This window comes from Heterocephalus glaber, unplaced genomic scaffold (genome assembly GCF_053883595.1).
Source record: "Heterocephalus glaber isolate CG9 unplaced genomic scaffold, H.glaber_assembly_v1.0 deba00001687, whole genome shotgun sequence".
Taxonomy (NCBI): Eukaryota; Metazoa; Chordata; class Mammalia; order Rodentia; family Bathyergidae; genus Heterocephalus; species Heterocephalus glaber.
The window spans coordinates 529284-555332 of record NW_028258412.1 but is presented as its reverse complement, the minus strand read 5'-3'; the positions used below and the strand labels follow the sequence as shown (position 1 = coordinate 555332).

At 42.7% G+C, this 26049-nt stretch overlaps 2 protein-coding genes across 16 annotated transcripts in view; both read left to right on the top strand.

Annotated features, from left to right (window-relative positions):
- Positions 1–25385, top strand: part of Txnrd2 (thioredoxin reductase 2) — an 87768-nt gene extending 62383 nt beyond the window's left edge. For 8 of the 15 annotated variants that reach the window (XM_087198609.1, XM_087198616.1, XM_087198615.1 and 5 more), the window contains 6 exons: positions 2257–2327; positions 3877–6305; positions 15330–15550; positions 16165–20458; positions 21340–21440; positions 23483–25385. The gene's annotated coding sequence lies outside the window, so the exon portion shown is untranslated. The remainder of the gene's footprint in view (positions 1–2256; positions 2328–3876; positions 6306–15329; positions 15551–16164; positions 20459–21339; positions 21441–23482) is intronic. The other 7 variants (XM_087198604.1, XM_087198602.1, XM_087198603.1 and 4 more) reach the window with 7 other exon arrangements.
- Rtl10 (retrotransposon Gag like 10) lies at positions 23606–25676 on the top strand (the record flags this gene model as incomplete). The annotated part of the gene is given in 4 exon segments (XM_021257754.2): positions 23606–23929; positions 23932–24108; positions 24111–24574; positions 24576–25676. Coding segments are annotated over 4 exon segments (1161 nt in total), but the record flags the coding sequence as incomplete, so codon positions are not given.
- Between the last annotated feature and the right edge of the window lie 373 nt (positions 25677–26049).

Below are 26049 nucleotides of genomic sequence, written 5' to 3'. Positions count from 1 at the left end.
TGCCTGTAACCCAGGCTGGCATCCCAGCTCCCATAGGGCCACGCCCTGGGGGCCTAGTGCCTGGTACCCCCTTCAGATGGAATGGGGAAGGAACTGCCCATAGCAGGCAGCAGGCTGGCAAGGGCTTGGCCAACCACCACCCACAATGTTCAGTGTGGGTAATAACTGGATAGCATATTCTTCAACAGAGATCTGCCAAGAAACTGTTACTCAGAGTTGGAAGAGACAGCACAGTGATGGTCTAGGAATGCCAAGGGCTGGAGGCCTGAGACCTCATGTTATCACAGCTGGGCATTCCTTGAGCCCTATTTGCAGCAGCCCCTAAGCGTCAGGCTATAGACCCATCTCCAAGCCCTACACTCATGGCTAGGGTCATCATCCAGATTCCAGAATCCACTGTGATAGGTGAAAGTTCTCCAGGGGCTGAGGACACATAGCAAATACAGGCTTCCACAGGGCCAGCATCCCATGGGACTGGCACCGCAGGTCCTCAGGGAACAAAAGCAGCTAAAAGTGTACCTTCCTCTACTCACCAGGAGCTAAGGACTTAGGCTCCTACATCTGTCTGTGCACAATGTCAAGTCATGTCACACCCATGCCCACCATGGCCTCTCATATGTGGTCCATTGACTGTCTGACCTTGCTGCTGTCTGGGTTGGGAATAGCCCTGGAAGCTAAAAGAGATGGAACTTTGGCTCCATTTCACAGTTGTTACTTCTTGATCTCTGTGACATTGATGGTGGACCAGCCAGGGCATTGGCTTCCAGGCTTAGGGACTGGGCCTGGCAGCTGCAGGCCGTTGTGCTTCCCTACAGATCCACCCTGTATAGCCTCAACCTGCCAGGGCCTTGCCTTTGCTGACCAGCCTAGCTCCCTAAGAACTCTCGGGTTTCTGCTCCTGCCACCCAAGGGTTCCAAGAGCCCTGCACATCCTGGTTTTCAGCCAAACACCTGTGGCTGTGAGGGCAGTGAGGAGCCCTCCATGTCCCCATGGGGCCCAGCAAAGCATATTAAACCTGAGCCTGCCTAATCCCAGCCCTGATGTAGTTTATGGTACTCAGGTTACCCTAATCCCGAAACCCAAGCTGGGGTCCCAGCAGCCTTCCCAGAGCCATCCAAGAGGCACAAAAGCCCTTCCCAGTGGGCAGCAAGAAGACTCCCTCCCAAGTGCCTTCTGTGTTTGGAGCTGTCTCTCACTAGGGATATGGCAGGATTCTGGGCACCCACAGAGGTGAAAAATCCAGCCCTGATGAACCTGAGCAAGCTTGGAAAGCACTAGGCCCTCAGCTGGGCCTGCTGTGACCTCTTACCCAGGAGGAAATTCAAAGCCAGCAGCAAAGCAGAAGTGATAGGCAAGACAGATCCAGCTCAAGCCTGGTAAGGTCTAGCCTCTAGGGTTTCATGGGACAATGATCAAGCCTTATAGTTCCATAAAATTAAACTGTTTTTCTCCTAATAAAATCAGATCTTTTGGACTTGTAACCAATGATCAAATAACACCAAATGTTTGGGAACAAAGTGGACCCATAAACAAGGCACAGTATGACCTTGTTACATAGTAGCTGGGGGTTGGGAGCTAGCTGAAGACAGCTTTTTGCCTCTACCATTGACCACACTGACCCAGCAAGACTGGCACTGTGCCAGGCATGGGCACACATGTGAGAACACCTCAGCACGAGACAGGAAAACCTCACAGGCTTCCTTGTAATCATATTAGTATGGTATACATGTGTCTCTAGCATCTTTATAGAACTTTCACATCCGTAGATTTCCCTGAAGCAGATATAATTAGCTCTTGACCTACAAGGGTCAAGATATGGGACAGAATGTCAGGGGAGCAAAGTGATGTCCGGATGTATTTTCTTCAGTCCCCCCACTTGATGAATGAGAAGACTGTCACCCGGACCCCCCAGGAGCTCCCATGGGGGTACATTGGTAAAGCCAGGACATGGGCCCCTAACCCCCACCCCAGGTCTCACCGCAGGTCCCTGCCTGTGGGTGAAGGTGGATGGGAGGCAAGACCTCCAGAAGGCTTCAATGGCTCATTGTTCTGCTGTGGTAGCTGAAATTGGGCCGGGTGATTATAATAATAAAGTTCTAACGATCAGCTAATGGTTGGGTTTCCACAGCTTGGGGAGTATTTGATTTTCAAAGTCTTTGGGAGGGGAGGCAGTGTATCAATGGAGTATGTTGTTCACATCAGCCCATTCTTTGCAAAGCAGCGTCTCCCATCTCCTGCCTTAATTCTCTCAAAAGGTGTTGTACCTGTCAGCTCTCCAGTGCCCAGTCATGTCAGGGCAGGAAAGTGCACCAGGAGGCCCAGAATGGTAAGAATGAGTCCTGCCTTCACCAGCTCAGACAAGCTCTCACTGTACCCATCTTACCTGTCCAATGTCTGCTTTAAGGACCGTGGAGCTAGTCTGTGAGAGGGAGTGCTCCTCTGACTTGGACTTTCTCCTGCAGTGCACACCTAGCCTTGTCTGATCTTTATGCCTTTGTCTGAGCTGTTTCCTCAGCCCAAAGCTGTGCCTTCTGCCTCCTGCCCTGGCTAACTCCTCATCACTGGTTAAGATTAGACACAGAGTCTTCCTTCCTAGACGTCTTTGGTGACATCTGGCAAGGTGAGACACTGTGCAGGGCTCCCATGTAATGCCAGTTCTCTGTTATCCTAACGGGTATCATTCCATCTTGTCCAAAAGGGTCTTCTTTCAAGTCTTTGTCTCCAGCTCAGCTCCTGGCACATAAGTAGGTGCTCAACATATGGCTGTCAAGTGTGGCATGAAGTCTTCATGTTATGCTTTCTATTTCAAAATCTCTATGGTGCCCTCCTGTGTAAGATTCAAGGATATGTGCTCTGAACATGGTTTGCATCTGTGGAAAGTTGACTGTGGCTTATATGTGATCCCACTTCCTTCATCTTATCTCTAATATGTCATCTTACCTCTAATATGTTCTAATATGTCAGTGTCACCTACAATATGTATGAGATAAGCAGGAAACCAGACCCTCTATAAACATTTTGCCCGGCATACAATGTATCCCAACTACAAAGGCAGGCACAGCTGCACTAGTTCTTATAAAACAAATGTACTGAGGTGCCGGCCTTGGGTAATGACTGAGTGGCACATAGAGGGCTAACTTTTTTACAGATAACAACCATCAACCCTAGATAAAATAGGAAAGAAAAATACTTGAAGGTACTGAAGATCAATCAAGGGCTGTCAATGTAGCTCAGAGGTAGAGCACTTGCCTAGCACATGTAAGGCCCTGAGTGAAGTCCCCAGCACCACATACACACAAAAAAAGAAAAAAAATCAACCCAAAGTAGTTGGAAACTAGTGAGAATTCAGTAACTGAAACCAAAGAAAGTCCATTCCTTAAGAGAAAAAATTACATTCTGGGACTAAAGGATTAGCTTTAGGTCTAAAGGCAAAAATGTGACCAATCCATTCTAAATGTAAAAACAGTCCTCCAAAAGTTCAAAGTGGAAGGCCTGCTAGAACATAAATCAATACTCTTCAAAAGACAGTGGTGTTATCGAGAATCTCTATAAAATGCCATTTGCAATGTCCAGAATACAATAAGAAATTATTAGACATGCAAAACAATGTCAAAATGTGACTCCCAGCTAAGAGAGCAAGTAGTTAATAGAAACCAGCCTCAAAATGACTCAGATATTGGAAATGAAAATTTAATACAACTATTATAAATACGTGTAAATCCTCAAAGGATAAAAATGGTGATAATTAATGAACAGAGGGAATTTCAGCAGAGAAATGGACACAATGAAAGAAAACCAAATAAAAATTCTAGAATGGGAAAGCATGATAACATGAAAATTTAACTGGATGTTTTTTTTTTTTTTTTTTTTGGCAGATTTTCACTAACCTTCCCAGGCTGGCCTTGAACTTGCAATTCTCCTGCCTCAGCTTCCCAAGCAGCTGGGATTATAGCTGTGTGGGACCATAACTGACAAGGATGGACTTTGTTTTTAAGAACAGGTTGGAGATAGCAGAATAAAGGGTAATGAACCTGATGACAAGTTAAAAATAAGTTCTCCAATCAAAAGAATAGAGAGAAAAAGATTAAAAACAACAAACACAAAATGCATAGCCTCAGGGACTGGGAGCTAAACACTTAAAATATTTAAAATCATGGGGTTTCAAAAAAGAGAAGAGCAAGATGGAGCAGGAAAAATATTTAGAGAAATAATGACCTAAAATTTTATGAACTTGGTGAAAAACGTAAACTTACAAATCCAAGAATCTCAGAAAATCCCAAGCAGCATAAGAATAAAGAGTGCACAGGCAAGCCAGGGAGAGTGCTGTACATCTGTAGGTCTAGCTATTCTAGAGGCTGAACGAAGCAGGAGGATCACTTGAGCCCAGGAGTTTGAGGCCAGCCTGGGCAATGAGGCAAGACCGTGTTTCAAAACACAAACAAAACATTGGTCAGTACAAAACAATAGTCAAACTTTTGAAAACCTAAGATTAAGAGAAAATCTTGAAAATAGAGAAATAAGGAAATATCACATATGCTCAACTTTACATCAGAAAAAAGAAAATACATCAGAAGCAATGGAACAAAATATATATGTAGGGAAAAAATCTATATGCAATAAATATATTCAAATCCAAGAGAAAAATCAAGACATGCTCAGATAAAGACAGCTGGGATAATTCTTCACCAAAAGAACTGCTACAATACCTGCACTAAAAGAATTGCTACAAGAAATTCTACAGGATGAAGGGAAATTGCACCAAAGAGAAACTTAAATTGACAGAAAAAAAAAAAAATGAAGCATACAAGAAGTGATAAAAATATAAGTCAACAAAAAACGCTGTCTTTTTCCGTCTCCTACTTTCTTCAAAAGACAATGATTACTGACAGGCATGGTGCTGCACACCTGTAATCACAGCATGCAGGAGGCTGAGGCAGGAGGATCACTGTGAGTTCGAGGCCAGCCTGAACTACATAGCAAAACACTGTCTCAAAAATAAGACAATGATTATTTAAAACAAGATTTATGATAATGTATGGTTGGCCTTATATTCACGAAAATGATATGATACCAATAACATGTTTGCAGATGGAGTTATACAGGTGTAAGTTTCTTATATTTAATGTGAAGTGGCATATTAACTTGAAGCAGGTTATAAATTAAGGATGTATGTTGTAAACTTCTAGAGTGACCACTAAATGAACTTTATATTTTAAAAGCCAGTAGAGGGCTGGAGGTGTAGCTCAGTGGTAGAATGCATGCCCAGCATGTGCGAGGCCCTAGGTTCAATCCCAACCCCATATAAATAAAAAAATAAATAGCAAGCCAGTAGAGGAAACCAGGTGCGGTGATGCATGCCTATAATCCTGGCTACTTCAGGAGGCTAAGGTAGAAGGATTCCAAGTTTGAGGCCAACTTGGGAAATTTAGCAAGATTCTGTCTCAAAATAAAAAAATAAAAAAGAGGCTGAGGATGTAGCTCAGTGATAGAGTGTACCAACACAAATAGCAAAATGGTAGACCTATGCCTAGTCATTACCAACAATTACATGAATAAATGGATTAAATTCTCCAAGTAAACTGGGCATGGTGGCACACACCTGTAAGCCCAGCACTAGGGAGGCTAAGGCAGGAGGATCACTGTGAGTTCAAGGCCAGCCTGGACTACATAGCAAGAGGCTATCTCAAAAGACAAAACAAAAATCTCCAAGTATGCAAAGGCAGAAACTACCTCCCCCCATCCCCTCTCTCTTTCTTATTGGTTTTTTGAGACAGGATCTCACTGTGTAATTCAGTCTGGTTTTGAACTCACTATGTGGCCCAGGCTGGATTCAAAGTCACAGCAGTCCTTCTGCCTCAGCCTCCCTAGTGCTGGGATTACAAGCATGCATAATTACAGTAAAAATCTAACAAAAAGATATCTTGAAAGATTAAACAACACACATCTAAATAGCTCATACACCCACATCCAGCTCATACTTGATTTTAAAAAGCAGAATCCAACTTCTCCAAAAGCAGAATCCAATTTCTCTCAAGCCCCATTGCAGGCTTTTTCTCCATTTCCCTGAGGAGCTTTGTCACTGAGCAGCTGTAAGGACTGAGCAGCTTTCTGTTGCTAGTGATGAGTTTGCACTTGTGGAATATCTTATATAAATGCATGCATGCAGTATATACTCTTTTGTGCTTTTTCTTTCACTTGATTTTTTTTTTTTTGTACTAGGGGTTGAACTTGGGACCTTAAGCTTGCAAGGCAGGTGGCAGAACCACTGAGCTAAATCCCTGGCTCCTTCACTTGATTTTTGTGTGTGAGTAGCTGTTTCCTTTGTTGAAGGGATGAGTAGCATTCTATTGAATGGATGTGCCAGTTTTGTTTAGCTGTTCATGTACAGCTGGACATTTAACTGGGGTTGTTTGGGGCTATACCCCGTGAAGCTGCAGTGGATGTCAATGTAAAACTGTGTGGGCCTAGCTTTTCATTTCCCTTTTGGGTATTCATTGAGGAGTGAAATAGGTTGTAGAGTTGGTATAAGTTTAGCATAAGGATGTCAAGGAGTTTTTCTAAAGTGATTATACCGGAATGCCACCATCATTCTTCACATGTTTTATTATTCATATTCATGTTCTTTTTTTTTTTTTAAAGATAGAGTCTCCCAGGCTGGCCTCGAACTCACAGTAATTCTCCTGCCTCAGCCTCCTGAGTGCTGGGACTACAGGCATGTGTCACCACACCCGGCTGTATTCATATTCTTTTCAGGTGTATATTCATATTCCTTCACCAAGAAGACCATGCACTAAGGCATAACAACAACAGTAAAAATCAGTAATAAAAAGATATGTTGAAAATGCCACCAGGAGATTAAACAACACACATCTAAATAACTCAGAGATCAAAGAACCCATCAGAGAAATTGAAAAATATTTTGAACTGAATGACATCCCCAGCGAGATAGGGTTTCACTAAATTGCCCAGGCTGACTTCAAACTTGTGATCTTCCTGCCTCAGCCTCCCAAGCAGTTGGGATTACAGGAATCTGCCATCAAACCCAGCAATTTTATTGAAGATTAAGATTAGTACCAATCTTACAATAATTATTTCAGGAACTAGAAGAGAATGAAATACTTCCCAAATTATGACACCAGCATTACCCTGATATGAAAACAAAAGAACATGATAAGCAAATAAATTATGAAGCAATACCCCTCAAAAGCATAGATACAAAGATACTAACAAAATATGATCATATTCAAATTAACAGTACATACAAAGAGTTCATTATGGCCAAGTGAAATTTATTCCAGGAATGCAAGATGATTTCATATTTAGTTTATTTTTTTAAACTGGGGATTGAACCAAGGGCCTTGCTCATGCCAGGCAATCACTCTGTCTCTGAGCTATACTCCAACCCCTTTAAAAAATATTTTGAGACAGATTCTTGCTAAATTTCCCAGGCTGGCCTCAAACCCTCAGTCCTCCTGCCTCAGCCTCCCCAGTAGCTGAGATTAGGGGTATGAACTACCACTCCTGGCAATCATATTAAACATTCAATTGATATAATTTATCACATTAGCAGATGGAAAAAATTGTGGTCATATCAATAGAAAAAAAGCATTCTACCAAATTTAACATCCATTTGTATATAAAAGAAAGCCTCTCAGCAAATTAGAACTAAAAAGGAAACCTCGACCTGATAAAAAGGCACCTAGGACAAATGTCTAGAGCAAAAGATGGCTTTCCTCCTAAGACTAGGATTAAACAAGCCAAGGATGTCCACTCCTACCACTATCATTGAACTTAATTACCTAAGGTCCTGGCACCCACCGCCATGGTAGGCACACACACACATTATAGATTGATAAATAGAGATGCGAATGTCCTGCATTAATCAGCCATTCCCTTGTATCTGAAGGTTCAGGGCCCACAGAATCGACCAAGTGTGGATGGAAAATATTTGGGAAAAAAGTTGCATCAGTACTGAACATGTATAGACTTACCTTTCTTGTCCATTATTTCCTAAACCATATAGTATAACAACTACCTAGCACTTACATCGTATTAAGTACTGTAAGTACTCTGGAGGCAGTTTCAAGGGGATGAGACTTAGGCATAGTGGTACATGTGCCTGCAGTCCCACCTTCTCAGGACACTAAAGTAGGAGGATTGCTTGAGCCCAGAAATTCGAGACCAGCCTGGGTAACATAGCAAAACAAAACAAAAACCAATCCACACGAAGTATACTGGAGGATGTGGGCAGGTTGTATGCAAATACTATGCCATTTTATATAAGGGACTTGAGCATCTTTGGATTTTGGTATTCACAGGTAATCCTGGAACCAACACTGTATACTCACACATATATAAACTAAAGAGTACAATTGTCTTTAACTGTAGATGACATGATCATGTACATGGAAAATCCAAATGAATTTATATTCATGGATTCTTTTTTTTTTTACTCTTTTTTTTGGTACTGGACCTCATGCACTCTGCCACTAACCTATATCCCCAGCCCTAGGAATTTATAAAACTACTAGAACTGATAAGTGAATTTAGCAAGAGCTCAACATAAAGGTCAGCTTTATTTTTAATATATACTAGCAGTGATTTTTTTTTCCCCCCAGTACCAGGAATGGAACTCAGGACCTTGCACTTGCCAGGCAGGGCGGCACCACTGAGCTACATCCCTGGCCCTCTAGTAGTGATTATTTGGACATTTAAAAATATTAAAGTCCCATTTATAGAAACATCAACAACTATAAAATATGTAGGATACATCTAACAAAATGCATTCAGATCTGTACCCTAAGAACTATTAAAATTCCTGAATGTAATGAGTACTTAAATAAATGAAGAGAGATAGTCTGGATTGGAAGACTAGATATTTATATTTCCTGTGCCCAAATTCACCTGTAAATTTAACACAATCCAGTCAAAACCCCATAAATAATGGACAGACTGATTTTTTTTTTAGAAATTGAAAGTTTGATTGTAAAACTTAATGTAGAAATGCAAAGGAACTACAATATCCAGGACAATTTTAAAATAGGAAGAGTTGGAACACTTAGACTGCATAATTTAAAATCTTACTATAAAGTTACAATAATTAGTACAGTATGCTTCTGACCTAACAAAGTTCAGTGGAACACAATCAACCTTTCCACTGACTGATACAGGGTTCAGAAGTAGGCCCACATGAAGGTAAGTGGATTTTTTTTTTTTAGTGTTGGTGATTGAACCCAGGTCCTGCCACATGCTAGGCAAGCTCTCTACCAGTGAACTACATCCCCAGTCCAGTGTAACTGGATTTTAACAAAAATGCCCACGTAAGTCAGTGGGGAATAAGATCATCTTTTAAAAATATATTTTATTAGTGTCTATTAATTTTACAAAATACTGGGTTTTAATGTTTATATTTTTACCGTATCCATCTCCCCATTACCATCAATTACACTCTCCTTTCCTTTATTCCCTTCTTCTTGTCTAATAATAGTCTCTTTTCTACTTTCATCTCATCTTTTTAAGATTCCACATATTAGGGAGAATGTGTGATGCTTGTCTTTCTGAGTCTGGCTTATTTCATTTTATATGATGATCTTCAGTTCCACCCATTTTCCTGCAAGATATAATTTCATTCTTCTTTATGGCTGAATAATACTCCATTGTGTATACATGTACTGCTTTTTATCCATTCATCTGTTGATGGGATCTAGGCAGGTTTTATATTTTGGCTACTGTCAATTGTGCTGCAATAAATGTGGGTATGCAGATATCCCTATGGTATGGTGACTTTAATTCCTTTGGGTTTATACCAAGGAGAGGAATCTCTGTACTGATTTCCAAAGGGACTGTTCTAATTTACATTACTATCAACAGTGTAAAAGGATTTTTTTTCCCCAGCATCCTGGCCAGCATTTACTGTTTTTTGTATTCTTTTTTGGGGTTTTTTTGGTACTGGAGTTCGAACTCAGCGGCACCACTGAGCTAAATCCCTGGCCTGTATTCTTAATAATAGTCATTCTGATTGGAGTGAGATAGAATTTCAGTGTAGTTACGATTTGCATTTCCCTAATGGCTAAAAATACCGAACATATTTTCATATACTTTTGAACATTTATACTTCTTTGACAAGTGTTAACTTTTTTGGTGTTAAGTTTTGTGATATATATATATATATATATATATATATATATTTTTTTTTTTTTTTTTTTTTTTTTTTAAACGGGATTGAACTCAGGACCTCACATTTGCCAGGCAGGCACTGTGCCTCTGAGCTACATCCCCAAACCAGTTCTTTATATATTAATCCTCTGTTAAAAGAGTAGCTAGCAGGGCCAGGGATTTGGCTTAGCAGTTCTACCACTTGCCTCGCATGCACAAAGACCAGAGTTCAATCCCTGGTACCAAAAAAAAAAAAATCACACAAAAGAGTAGCTAGCAAAGATTTTCTCCCATTCTGTGGGCTATCTCTTCATTCTGTTAATTGTTTTCCTTGTAATGTAGAAACTTTTTAATTTGATGTAGTCCCATTTGTTGATTTTTGCTATTGTTTCCTGTGATGTTGGAGTCCTGTTCAGGAAGTCTTTGCAGGATCCTCTATGTTTTCTTTTAGCAATTTCAAAGTTTCAGTTTTATACCCATGTCTTTGCTCCATTTTGAATCGACTTTTTTAAAGGGTGAGAAGGATCTAGTTTTAATTTTCTACATATGAATATCCAGTTTTCCCTGCACTGTTGGTTAAAGAGGCTGTCTTGTTCAAGGTATGCTTTTAGTTCCTTTGTGAAGAATCAGATGGTTGTATTGGAATGGTTTGTTTCTCTGTCCTCTGTTCTATCTCATTGGTCCCTGTATCTATTTTTATGCCAGTATCATGTTTTTGTTACTATGGCTTTGTAGCATAATTTGAATTAAGGTATTATGATGCCTCCAGCCTTACTTTTTATTTTTTTTGGTACCGGGGATAGAACTCAGGACCTTGCACTTGCGAGGCAGACCTGGTGCCACTGAGCTAAATCCCGGGCCCCAGACTTCCTCTTTTTGCTTAAGATTGCTTTTGGTTGCCCTGAGTCTTTTGTATTTCCATATAAATTTTAGGATTGTTTTTTCTAATTCTGTGAAGAATATCATTGGAATTTTAATGGGGGTTGCATTGAATCTGAACATCACTTTTGGTAATATGGCCACTTTAACAATATCAATTTGACCAATCCGTGAGTATGAGAGGTCTTTCTATTTTCGACTATCTTCCTCAATTTCTTTCCTCAGTGTTCCATAGATTAATTGTAGAGATCTTTTGCCTCCTTGCTTAGATTAGTCACTAGGAATTTTATTATTCTGAAGATATTATAAATGGAATCGTTCTCCCAATTTCTTTCTCTAGTGGCTCATTATTGGTGTATAAAAAGGCTAATGATTTTTAGTGTTGATTTTGTATGGTGAAAGATATTTTTTTTCCACTTTATGTCATCCACTTCCATTGAGTTCTTTTTTGGTTTTTTTTAAATTAATTTTATTGGTACATTTTAGGTATACAATAAAATGACGTTCATAATTGAGAATTTGTACCTTTACATAGTATATCTTGGTTCTTATTTTTTTCCCCATTCCCCTGCCCTCTCTTCAACCTCTCCATCCCTCCCTATTTACAAAGACTTTGTTTCCATTTTTCCTTTTCTCATACTTATTCCTTTCCCTTCTTTCCTTTTCCCTACCCCTTCTACTTCCCCTTCCCCTTTGGACCTTTTCTTCCTATTTCACATTATCTATTATACCTTTTGATTCTTATTTATACTTTCAGTTTCTCACACCAGAGAAACTATTCGGTATTTACACATGTGTGTCCTATTTATTTCACTTATGAGTAGGGCCTCAATGTGCATCTATTTAGCTATAAATGTCTCTAATTTTTCATTCGTTATGGTTGAGTAACCATATTTTCTTTATCCAGTCTCCAGTTGATGGGCAACTGGGCTGTTTCCAAGCTTTAGCTATTACAAACTGTGCCACTATGAACATGGGTACACATATATCGCTGTGGTATGATTCTTTTAATTCTTTTGGGAAGCAGGGGAATAGTTGGGTCAAATGGGACCTCTAACCCTAGTTCTTTGCTGTATCTCCATACTGATTTCCACAGTGGTTGCACCAGTCTACGCTCCCACCAACAGTGGAGAAGCGTTCCTTTTTTCCCAGAGCCCCGCCAGCATCTGTTACTGGTTGATTTCATGATAGCAGCGATTGTTTCTGGAGAGAGGTGGAATCTTGGTGTTGTTTTCATTTGCATCTCTCAAATGACCAGTGATGTTGAACATTTTTTCATATGTTTATTTGCTATTTCTACTTCTTTGAGAAATGACTGTTTATTTCAGATGCCTATTTGTGGATTAGGTCTTTAAATTTGGGAGGTCTGATTTTTTTAAGTTCTTTATATATTCTAGATAGTAGACCTTTGTCTGAGGAAAAGCTGCTAAAATTTTTTTTCCCACATTGTGGGTTGTTTCTTTATGCTGTTGGTGGTTTCTCTTGCTGTGAAGAAGCTTCTTAATAAGATGAGATCCCATTTGTTGGTTCTTTGTGCTAGTTCATGTGCAAGTGAGGTTTTGTTCATGAAATGTTTTCCTATGCCAATGTCTTCAAGAGTTCTACCTAACCTCTCTTCCAGCTGGTTTAGTGTTTCTGTTTTAAGATTTAGATCTTTGATCCATTTTGATTTTAGTTTAGTGCATGGTGAGAAATATAGGTCTAGTTTTAATCTTTGGCAAGTTGAAACCCAATTTTTTCCAGCACCATTTATTAAAGAAGCTATCTTTCCTCCAGTGAGGGTGTTTGGCTCCTTTGTAAAAATGAGGTGGCTGAGTATATCTGGAGTTGTTTCTGCATCTTCTATTCTGTTCCACTGATCCTTGGGTCTGTTTCTTAGCCAGTACCATGCTGTTTTATCACAGTAGCTTTGTAGTATAGTTTCAAGTTAGGGATTGTGATACCTCCTGCCTTGTCTTTGTTGCCTAGAATTGCTTTTGCTGTCCAAACCAGATGAAAGGTCATTTTTTCAACAGATGCTCCTAAAACAATAGGAGAATAACTAACTATATGGAGAATAATTAACTTCAACCCAGAACTTACATCATTTGCAGAAATCAATTCAAAATATACCTGTATGTAAAAATATATAAAAGTTAAATAGATCTTTTAAAATAGGAGAAAATCTTCATGATGTTGAGGTAGCAAGGTTACTGAGGGCACTAAAATCTCAAGTCATCAAAATATAAAGCTTCTCTTTGAGACACTATCAGAGGGTTCAATCTCCAGTATCACAAAAAAAGACGCTATTAAGAAAACAGACAAGTGACAGTAGGAAAAAGTATTTAGAATGTATGTATCCCACAAAGACTTTAAAATCCAAATATAGGGCTGGGGATTTAGCTCAGTGGTTTCGTCGTCTGCTGCGCAAGCGCGAGGACCCGAGTTCCATCCCTGATACCAAAAAAAAAAACCAAACAATTATATGCAGCAATTCTTGCAGATTAATAAAAGATGACAACCAAACACACAAAAGCATAGATATCATTAGTTATCAGGAAATGTAAGTAAAAACTATAATGGATATTACTCCATTTCTTTCTTTCTTTCTTTTTTTTTTTTTTGGTACTGGGGATCAAACTCAGGACCTTGCACTTGTGAGATGGATGTGGCGCCACTGAGCTATATCCCAATATTACTCCATTTCTGCTAGAATGATTAAAATTTAAGGGCTGGGGATATAGCTCAGTGGTGCCGCTGCCTGCCTTGCAAGCATATAAGGTCCTGAGTTCGATCCCTGGTACCAAAAATAAACAAATGCCGTGGACTTAGCTCAGTGGTTCCACCACCTGCCTCACATGCTCAAGGACCTGAGTTCGATCCCCGGTACCAAAAAAAAAAAAAAAAAAGACTAGAAGGGCCATATTGGGCTAGGGATTTAGCTCAGTGGTTCTGCCGCCTGCCTCGCAAGCATAAGGACCTGAGTTCGATCCCTGGTATCAAAAAAATAATAATAATAATAATCTTAAATATATGCACCTATTCCATGACCTAGCAAGTTTACTCCTAGATATTTATCCCAAAGAAGTGAAACCTATGTGTATATCAAGAATGCTCATTGCTGGTTTCTTCATAATAGCTCCAAACCAGAAACCACCAGAATATCCATTGATAAAAGAATTGATATACAAACCATGTAGACATGGGAGGCCCTATAGCAATCAAAACAAATGAGATACAATCAACCACAACTTGGACGAATTGTATAAATGCTATATTAACCGTAAAAGGCCAGGCACCAGAGAGTCCATACTGTAGAATTCCATTGGTTGGAAGTTCCAAAATGAGTAAAATAAAGCTAGGAGTAGAAATCAGAACAGGGTCTGTGAAGAAAAGAGCATAAGGACGCTCTGGAATACGATGTTCTATAGCTAAATTGTGTGTGCCAGTGGTTTATATGCACACAACTCTTGAAACTGTGCTATAGTTGTGCCCCTTATCCTTCAAGACACTGGTGGATGTCTGAAATCTTGGATAATACCAAACTATATATACTTTGCTTTTTCTTATGCATACATGCCTATGATATAGTTTAATTTATAAACTAGGCACAGTATGAGATTAACAACGACTACTGCTAACATACAACAATTATAATAATGCACTATAATAAAATAACAAATTGCTTGGTGTTACTCCTTTCATGGGGTCCCTTGCTGAAGTCTCCATATTAGCTCTATGCTTTCTGGCACAATACTTTGCCATGAATTGGAACATATTTTCCATCCACAAATTTAATGCCTGTCCCATTCTAACTATGAACTTATGCACTGTGGCTACGACTTTTGCAGTTTGAGATACAGCAGCAAAACTCTTCTTCCCAATGTCATAATTAGAAGATTTGTTTTTACCACAGATCTTAGCAACCTTACTATACATTTTTTCTGTCCTTATTAAATTGGGGAATTTTACATTTTCACTTAAAAGAGCAAAGGAAGTGCTTTACAGCTTCTCTTTGGCATATCCAAATTGCTAGCTAGCATCATTACTCTTTCACTTTGGGGACATTATTAATGAAATAAGGGTTACTTGAACACAAGCACTGTGATATTGTGACAGTTGATCTGATAACTGAGACATTATTCAGTGCTAATGGGTGGGTAGTATATAATGTGGATATGTTGAACGAAGGGATGATTCATGTCCTGGGTGGAATAGTATGGGATGGTGCAAGATTTCATCATACTATTCAGAATGACAGAATTTAAAACTTATGAGTTGTTTATTTCTGGAATTTTTCGTTCAATATTTTCAGACTGTGGTTGACTGAAATCGTGGAAAGTGAAACTGCAGATAAGGGAGGACTATTGTACTAGGATCTGTACATGTCATTGTGAAATAACAAAAACAACAATAATAACAACAACGACGATGAGGATGATGATGATGATGATCATGATGATCATGATGACGACGATGAATAGAATGAAACTCACAAAGGCAACACTGATCTCTAAAGGCTGAAGCATACCTTAGGTATGGTGGTACACATTTGTAATCTCAGCACTCTGAGAGCCTGAGGCAGGAAGATCAGAAGTTGAAGGAGGAGGAGGAGGAGGAGGAGGAGGAGGAGGAGGAGGAGGAGGAGGAGGAGGAGGAGGAGGAGGAGGAGGAGGAGGAGGAGGGGAGGAGGAGGAGGAGGAGGAGGAGGAGGAGGAGGAGGAGGAGGAGGAGGAGGAGGAGGAGGAGGAGGAGGAGGAGGAGGAGGAGGAGGAGGAGGAGAGGAGAAGGAGAAGGAGAAGGAGAAGGAGAAGGAGGAGGAGGAGGAGCAGAAGAAGAAGAAGAAGAGGCTAGAGACATAAATTGGTGTGAAGGCCTTGTGTTTAATCCCCAGTGCTGGGAGCGGAGGGAAGATACAGCTCTACATTTTTAGGGAAACTTCAGGGAGTGGGCAGCAAAGTGGCTGGCTGAGCAGAGCCCCTGCCACTCCTGGTTCTAGTCTCAAATGTCTACCAGTTAGCTCTGGGGAAGGGCTCTCATACAAATTCAAGTGCAAGGGACACAGGCAGTCGAGGGGCTGACAGTCTTTGGGCACCTGGTATCACCTCTCTTGGACTATATGTTCTTGTTTCTTATTTCCCCGTCTCTAGGAGGCTACAGAGCTGACATCAACCCTTAACACCTGAGCGCCGAAGTCCTCAAGCCAGTGTCCTCTGTGTGACCACCAGCTCTGGGCCTCCCGATTTAAACACAGCCAGGGCCAGGGATTTGGCTCAGTGGTTTTGGCGCCTGCTGCGCAAGCGTGAGAACCCGAGTTCAATCCCTGGTACCAAAAAAAAAAGATACATTTCTTAAACACAGCCAGAAGTCCACACAGGTAGGGGCATTTCCCATGAGGGGCTGTGATCTGGGCAGGGGACTCTCAAGTTTATCACTCCCTGGGTTAGTCCTGGCCATCTGTGACATGCATATCTAATAAGAACATTGGCATCATGTGCTGGGGAGCTGGTGGACTCTAAGCAAAATGAATTTTCATACTGTGTGTGTGAAAAGGTAGCACTGGACTCTGTTAAAGATCTAGCCCACAGGGAAGTTAAAATCACTTAAGGAGATATATTGAATTTAATGTAATGCATCTCATTAGTAGAGCAAACAGGAAAAAAACTGTGTGATCATCTCAGTTAATACAGAAAAAGGCTGGGCATGGTGGGGCAAGCCTGTAGTTTCAGCTACTTGGGAGATAGAAACAGGAAAATTGCAAATACAAGCCCAACCTGGGCAACTTAGTAAGATCTCATCTCAAAGTAAAAAATTAAAAGTACTGTAGCTCAGCACTCCCCAGGTTCAGTCCCTAGTACCAAAGAAAAACAAAACAAAACAAAACTGAGAAAGAGCATCTGACAATATCCAACACTTTTTCATGACAAAAATATTCAGTTTCTTCAATGTGATAACTCATACATGGAGAACTCAACAGCCAACAGACTATTCCAAGATGCAAGCCTACAGCTTTTCCTGTAAGGTCAGGAGCAAAACAGGGATGCCTGCTTTTGCCACATCATTTGCAATACAGAACTGGAAGACCTCACCAGAGCAAGTGGGCAAGACAAAGATCAAGTACCCAGAATGGAAAGGAAGAAGTAAAATGATCTCTGTTCACAGATGCCATGATCTTATATGTAGAAAACCCTGAAGATTTCACAAAAGCACTGTTACAGCAAATGAATTCAGCAGTTTCCGAATATAAAATCACCACACAGAAATCAGCTGCATTTCTGTGTACTAACAATGAATCACAGAAGGAAATGATACTGGGGAAAGATTCTCATGCAAGTGCAAGTACAAGAAGGGCCTAGCACATATTAGACAAGTGCTCTATCACTGAGCTGCATTCCCGGCCCTTTTTATTTTTGAGATAGCATCTTGCTAAATTGCCCAGGTTGGCATCAAACTTCCAATCCTCTTGCTTCAGCCTCCCTGAGTGGCTGGAATTACGGTTGTGTGTTACTGTGCCCTGATAATGGTTCCATTTAAAAAGCACAAAAAAATTGTTAGGAATTAACCAAGGCAGTGAAAGACTTGTACACTGAAAACTACAAATCATTGCTAAAAGAAATAAAAGAAACCTTAAATAAATGGAAAAGAATATGGTGCTCATAGAACACCTAATATTGTTAAAATGTCTATATCACCCAAAAAATCTACAGATTCAATTCAGTTCCTATTAAAATATCAGTGTTTTTTTGTTTTGTTTTGTTTTGTTTTTGGGTACCAGGGATCAAACTTGGGTCCTTGCGCTTGCACAGCAGGCGGCAAAATCACTGAGCTAAATCCCTACCCTTCAGTGGTATTTTTGAAAAAATAGAAAACTCCATTCTAAAATTCATACGGAAACTCAAGGAACTCCTAAACAGTATTAGAGATCTTATAATTTCTGATTTCAAAACTTAGAACAAAGTTATAGTAATCACTATTGTAAAGTGATACTGGTATAACGAAAGATATAGAAACCAAACGAATAGAATGGCCCAGAAATAAACCCTCACATATATTGTCAAATGATTCTGACAAGGCTGCCAAGACAGGAAAAGGACAGTCTTTTAACAAATGGTGTTGGGAGGGCCAGGGATTTAGCTCAGTGATTTTGCTGCCTGCTGCGCAAGCACAAGGACCAGAGTTCGATCCCTGGTACCAAACAAAAAACAAATGGTGTTGGGAAAACTGAATATCCACATGCAAAAGAATAAAGCTGGGTCCTTACAAATGCTATATACAAAAATTAACTCTAAATAGATCAAACACTTAAGTAAGTATGACCTAAAACTATAAAACTCTAAAAGAAACTCATAGGGCAAAACCTTCATAATACTGGATTTGGCATTGAGTTCTTGGATATGACATTAAAGGCACAGGCAACAACAACAACAAATACACAAATTATACTTATTGAAAATTTTAAAATTCTATGTTTCAAGGGACAGTATTAACAGAATGAAAGGCAACCCATGATATGGGAGAAATACTAGAAAATTGTATATATGTATAATTATATACATATATATGCACACACATGCATATATATCTAGAATATTTAGAAAGCTCTTACAACTCCCAAACAAACAAAAATCCCAATTAAAAATATGCACAGGAAAAAAATATGCACAGGAAAAAAATATCCACAGGATTTAGACATTTTTCCAGTGAAGACATACAAATGGCCAATAAATAGGAAAAGATATTCAATACCACTAGTCACTTGGGAAAATGCAAATCAAAACCACAATGAGATACCATAAGGATGGCTATTATTTGAAAACTCAGAAAATAACCAAGTGTTGGGAGGATGCAGAGAAATTGGGAATCCTTGTGCATTGCTAGTGGGAATGTAAAATGATGCAGCTCCTATGGAGAACAGTTTGACAGTTCCTCAAAAAGCAAAACAGAATTACTATGTGATTCAGCAACCTCCCTCATTTAGGCATGTACGTAAAAGAAGTGAAATCAGGGACTCAAACAGATATTTGTACAATGTTCATAGTACCATTATTCACAATGGTCAGAAAGTGGAAACAGAGGCTGGGGATTGAGCTCAGTGGTTCCACCGCCTGCCTCAAAAGTGCAAGGTCCTGAGTTTGATCCCTGGTACCAAAAAAAAAAAAAAAAAAAAAAAGTGGAAACAAACCGTTCGTGGAGAGACAAATAGGCAAATGTGATATATATTCACAAAATGTGGTATAAAAAAGGAAGGAAATCCTGACACATGCTGTAACATGGATGAATCTTGAAAACATGTTAGTGAAATATAACAGTCACAAAAGGACAAATATTGAATGTGTCCACTTAGACATCTGGAATAGTCAAATTTATAAGGCCAGAAAGTAGACTAGTGGGTGCCAGGGCTGGAAGGTGGGAAGGAATGAGTATTTAATGGGTGCAGAATTTCTGAGGTGATGAAAAGCTCTGGGAATAACAGTGATGACTGGATGACAGACAGTATGAATGTATTTAAGGCCACTGAATTGCACACCCAACGGTAAATGTTTTGTATATTTTACTACAATAAAAAAATACATAGAAGTTGGCCTGAAACAACAAAAAAGCAATTTGGACACCTCCCCACCCTCCGCCAGTGTTTGGGTCCAGTTGGATTAGTCTTTGCACAAGCCTGCTGCCCACTTTCTGCTGACTGCCTCTAAATTGGTTTGAGCTGCCTGAAGCCTGAGGTAAGCCGAATTCACAAGAACTCCCCCTCTCCCTTGAGGGAGGAAGTTTAAATTATCAGGTCAATTAGGAAAGATACAACCGAAAAATCCAAGTTTCATTCACACTTCAAGGAGGTGTTTCCTGGCTGGGTGCCATTTTTATTATTTTTGGCCCAGGTGACTGAAAGCCCCACAGACCCAGGCAAGGTACAATGTGATCTTTGATTCACATTTCAAGGATCAAAGCGAGTGAGTTTGGGTGTAAATGCAGATAACATTTCAGAGATCTTTCATGAAAGGAGTGACTAGACCAGGGCAGAAAAGGAGTTGGTGTGTTACGTGTGTGTTCGCCTTCAGAAGTGTTATTTTCCAGCAAATCCAGCTGCCCGTCCCAGGGACCCCTGCCTGCATCGAAGTCCTTGGTCCATCCATTGACATTAGGTCCTGGCATCATTTTCCACCTCCTCTAGGCATGATGAGGCTGCAGGGAGGTAGAGTGGGTCCTGAATGTGCATGTAAGAAGCACACAGCTTCATTCTCTCCTAGTGTTTCCAAAGTGGCTGGGTGCTAACTGGCTCACCAATGCTGGGTGGGACGCCTGGGATGGGCAGAGCTCTGTGGGAAGACCTTGACAGCCTGCTCTCATTGTCCTTTCTAGGTCCACCCACGACAGAAATCCCACAGGCCCTGCGTGGAGAATCCTTCCGGCCAGCCTGTCCTGGGTCTCCCGTCTGGGCTGCAGGTAGACACACCCAGTCCTAACTAGGTTTCCACCATGGGCACTGGGTGGTGGGATGTGCTCTGGGCCTGCCATGCCCGCGGAGCGCTCACGATGCCCAAAAGCCCAGCAGCCCCTCTGTGCCCAAACCCTCCCAATGCCCTCGGCCCCGCAGGGTTATCCTAAGCCCCCAGCCGCCCAGCTGTGCCGCTCAGGAGCTCCCAGAGTGTTCAGCTGACTCGAAGGCACTACTGCGGGCTAAGACAGCACTGCACAGCCCTTTGGTCCCCGCTGCTGCAGGTTACAGCGGGTCCAAGAGAGTTAAAGGTACAGGCAGCTGCAGGCCACTGGCACTAGTAGCACTAGGAGGTCCGGAGTACAGCGCGAGAGCTCCCATCACCCCGCGCGGCGCGTCTAGGAGCGCCTGCGCAGGTCAGGCCCCACAGCGCACGGCGCAGGCGCAGGGTGCAGGGCGCGCACCCGCGACCCGGCCTGGAGGCTGGCGTGGATAGGGCCGGGAGTTTGCGCGAGGACGTACGGAGCGGATGCGCGCGCTGGGGGCGTGGTTGCGCGACGTATTCAGGTCCTGAGTAACTAACTGATGAGAGCGGGTATCGGCAGCTTCTGATGGTCGGTGTTCCCCCACGAGACCGGGCGGTCGGTGGGGGAACCTTGTGTTGCGCAGGGCCAGAGAGGCGCCTTTTCCGTCCTTTCCCGACTTCCTGCCGGCGGAGAGGCCCTCGGAGACCTCGGTCAGGCTCCCAGCGACCTGGCCTGCGGGCCTCTAATTTCTTGGTCCACTTAGGGGAGGGAGCAGAGATTTTTGGGCTGTTTTCGCCGCTTCGGAACGTCGCGTCGTCTCCCGCCTGCCCTCGCTCAGGTGTATCTCGTTGTCCACTTTCTAGGTGACGCTTGGATTCTAGCTTTTCCTGGCAAGACAGTCTGTCCGGTCTCCAACTACGGATCCCTGGATCCTTTAAGCGGCTTGCACCTCGAATATTCGCAGGTAGGTGGGCTTTATTGCTCCGGGGCTTGTGAGGGTGCATCTCTTGCTTGGCGATTGCGGGGTGAGGGGGGATGGTGCAGTCGTTTGCCCTCATCTTGCTTTGAGGCTTTGGGCAAGTTCTATTCCCGGGCCTCCTGGGTCTCCGCGGAGCAGAGAACGCTTCAGCGTTCCATGAGCTGCCTTTGGTTTTGCAGAGGCAAAGAAGCAAATGCCGCGCAGGCCCTGCTCTTTTAGTGGAGCGCTGTCCAGTCCAGGAGAAGGACCAAAATTTCCCAGTGCCAGGTGTGATGGGGAGAATAAGGGGAGAGATCAACAAACTGATAAATCGTGGGAGACTCAGGATGGCCAGGTTTCTCAAAATGGTGAGAGTCAGGCCCAGATTGGGAAGGTTTAGAGTTAAGAAGGCTTAGGGCAGAGCACGGTTGGCTGGTGTATGGTAGACTTCTGCCTGAGGCTGCAAGGGGCACACAGATATTCGGGTGAGTGGGCAGGGTAACAGCTAAGATTCCCAGTCTGAGTAGGAAGTGAGGACTGGGAAGGAGTGAGGACAGAAATCTGAGTAGCACCCTGGCTTATGGGCATAGGAATTGGCTTTTGTAGGCAGCCTGACACCAGGCTTTGGGCTGGTGGTGGGCACTGGGGCCTGGATTGTAGGCACTGCTCTTTTAGAACTCAGTGAGGGACTGGACTGGACTCATGCATGAGTGGGCTGCACTTACATGCTGTTCTGTGGGTTATTGCTGCCACAAGACCTAGTGTTTTCTTGCATAAGGTTGGAAGGTAGGGGCAATGACTAGGCTTTCAGGCAGAAGTGGGGGATATACCTGAGGTGTTCCACAATGCTTTGGTGGTGAAAGTAGGTCCTAGTGGCCCTGGCAACTTCCAAGTATTGCAGGCCACTTAGGAGGTACTGGGCAGAAAGACCAACATAGCTATACCTCCATGGGATAACTGACCATGGGGGTTAGTAAACACACAGGAAACTAGGCATGAAAGAGTGTACAGGCCCTGGGCTCCTAGGTGCAGGCTGATGGAAGACTAGGGTATGTGCACAGGGGTGAAGCACAAAATGTTTCATGGAGGTCATGAGTGTGCCTCCCTCTCTGGAGACTTTGGAGAGGGCTCTGGGGAAGAGAGCCCAGAGGAGGGCTGTCTTCTCTGGGAGGAAACTATAGCTGCTAATAGTTGGGCCTCCTTGGTGACCACTGCTGGGGCCAGGGAGGGGACAGGCAGGTGGGCAGGTTCGGAGCTTTGCTAGGTAACTAGTCTGATGGGAGCAAACATGGCAATTGGTTTTCTAGGATTTCACATTTGGGGTTACAGTGCCGGGCTATTGACTGGGATGGGGAATGTAGGGAAGTATGTTTGGGGTGGGTATGACATTGCCTGTGGGCGGCACTTAGCACAAAGCATGGGGGTTAAGGCAGGAGGGAGCAGATAATAGCATAGCAGGTACCCTGTTTCTATAGGATATGACTGGTCCTGGGACATGGAAGAACTTATGACATGCTCTGTGTACATAGTGCTTTACAGTGTTTGGGGTGGCCAGGAGTCTACTTAAGCAGACTGTGAAGCATAGTCTATAACCTGCATGATGTGGTTAAGCTTTGGTCTCTATAGTCAGATTCTCCTGTCTGCTCTGTCACTTAGTAATTGGTGTGTGGCCACAGGCCAAGTCACTTCACTACCTCAGCAACAATAACAGTACCAGCCTCATGTGGGGAGAGGATGGTAATGATTGGTATGAGTAGAACGCTTGGTTAAAGGTTGTCACTATCATTGTCCTGAAATTCCCAGACCATTCTGATTTGACCGTTTTTCTTCTCCTGGGATCGACAGCGTCTATCATTACACAGTTAACTTGAAAGTTACAAATGGCATTTACCTGCCTACTTAGACTTCCCAGGCCAGCCTCCTGGACCACCTTTGCCCTCAGAGCTCCTAGTCAGGTATAGGAGTTTGCCTGCTATTGCCTCCTCCTTCCAGCCTGGTGGCACTGGTTGGACCTAGTTCCTGCTCTTCTCCACCTTGTTTTTGGACAGATTGCCTCGGATGATGGCCTGCTTCTGACAATCCCTTCGGCTCTCCTGAGGCTGCAGCTGTCAGCTCCCCAGTCCTCAGCACTTGCCTGGAACGCCCGGGTCTCCCACGCCCTGTTCAGCTGATCCCTGTCCTGTTTTGTTGTGTGTGCTGCCTGTCTACACCATCTTTGTGCAGGCTCTTTCTCCCATCTCCCCTCTGCTCCCAGCATTCGACTTGCGCAGTGGGTGGGGCCCTCCATTTGGACAGCCACCAATTATGCCAGCACACACGTTTGTCAGCAGTTGGATTGGGCCTTTCCTAGGGTGGCATGTACTTTCCTTATGGATCCCTGGATTGAAGAGCCCTACTGTGGGGATGCTGTGTACCTGTGCACATCCATGGAGCAGAAGAGCACAGCTAGCGATTTTGCCAGTGGTAAGCCCACGGAAAGCTTCCCCCTCCCAAACTGCACTTGTCTGGGCCCTTCAGGATGGACTTCCACTGAGTGCTCATCTAAGACTCAGGCATCTTTGATGGCTCCCCACGCCTGCTAGATTACTTTTTGGCCCATTTGGGAGATTTCATGACCTTTTACTTCAAGCACCGCAGGACAACCTGAGCTGTCTGTGAGATCCTTGGACACCTGATGATGGCTGAGTCTGGGCCTGGACAGCCCCCTGCTTTGATGGGGACCTGCTCCTGCCTGATGATTACAAGATCTTCCAGGATATTGAGGCTTTTCAAGACCCAAACAGTTTAGCTGAGTACCATGCCATAGTTCCCTGTCCCTTACCTCTAGGCTCAGGCCAGCTGCCAGTGGCCCCACAACCATCATTAGTGAGGCAGTTCTTGGAGGTCCTAACACTGAACTTGGGCACTACTCTTAGGCCTGACCCAGCTGTTCTGGCCACCCCTGCTGTGTCCAGGCCCAATTCTACATCTGAAAATGCTCTACCCAAGCAGCAGCTACCCAAGAAGAACATCCCTGTATCCCAGAAGTGCTCTGCCCTGTCATGTTCTGCATATAACTCTGATCCTGGTCCTGAGGGGCTAGCCACCTTCTAGCCAGAGAGGGCGACCCCAAATGTATCCCCACACCTTTACAATATGCTGATCCCCCTGCCCAGAAGTCAGAAAAAAGGAGGTTTCTGGATAGAAGGGAGAGCAGAAGGTATCCATGGGTACACTACAGGGGGTGTTAAGTGCCCCAGAGATCCCAGGAGAGCCACCCTTTTGTCCATTTCCCTACCCTGCATGCCTAAGTTCTGAGCGTGGTGCAGGCACGTGCAGCAGGTTCCCTTGTGATTAAATGCCCCACATGGCTGTGGAGCTCCTTGGTCCTAGTCAGGGCAGAGTGGTGTCCTCAGGTGACTCTATATGACCCTGTCACTGAACGAGGAGGTGTACCTCGTCCTTCAGTCCTGCTGGGTTCCCAGCTGCATCCTCACCCATCACCTGGGTGTGCTGTCTTGCCAGGCCTGTTCCCACTAGTTGGTTATTTCTGTAGATCAGCTCCCATTAGATAGTTATACCAACCTTGTCACTTCCTGTTCCCACCTACCCGCCCACCCAAACACCACTGTTGGCATTTCTCAACATTGGGACTGAATTGGGTCTGCCATACTTGGCCTGTTTGGAGGTGGTTTTGTACCGTATCTATGTTTTTGTTTCCCATCCCCGACATCCTGTTCCTTTAACTTGTGACCTCCAAGCTGGAATGTATGTAAGGTGACATGGAGAAAACCGCTTTTTTAATATCACTTTTAATGTTACACATTTATGAGGTACATTGTGATAATTCATTACATACAGTGTATACAATGTAATGTCACATCAGAGATTGGCATTTCCATCTCCTTAAACATTTATCATTTGTGTTAGAAATCTTTAAACTCCCTTCTTTATAAAAAATATAATTGTGTACATTGTTGTGAACTGTAGTCACTCTACTGTACCATAGAGCCCTGGAATTTATTCCTTTTTTTTTTTTTGTACCGGGGATCGAACTCGGGTCCTTGTGCTTGCACAGCAGGAGGCGAAACCACTGAGCTAAATCCCCAGCCCAAATGGAATTTATTCCTTTTATCCAACTGTATTTTGGTACCCATTTTCTAACCTTTACATGTTCTTTCTCATCCCTCCCTTCGTAACTTCTAGTGACCACTATGAATTACTGCTCTCTCTACTTCTATAAGATCAACTCTTTAGCTTCCATATGTGAGTGACAACATGTGTCTTTATATGTCTGACTTATTTCACTTAAGGTAATGTTCTCCACTTCCATCTATTTGCCATATTTTTTTCTTTTTTTGAAATTTAAAAAAGTTTTTTGAGACAGAGTCTCTCTGTGTAGCCCAGGATGGCCTCAAACTCTTGGGAATCCTCCCACCTCAGCTTCCCAAGTGCTGGAATTACAGGCATGTGCCACACCCAGCCATATTTCATATTTTTAATGGTTGAATAGTATTCCACTATGTATAGATGCCACAATTTTTTTATACATTCATTCATCACTGGACACTGATTGACTCAATATCTGGTGAACAGAGAAGAAACAGCACTTTCATCCTTCTGAATAAGTAGGATG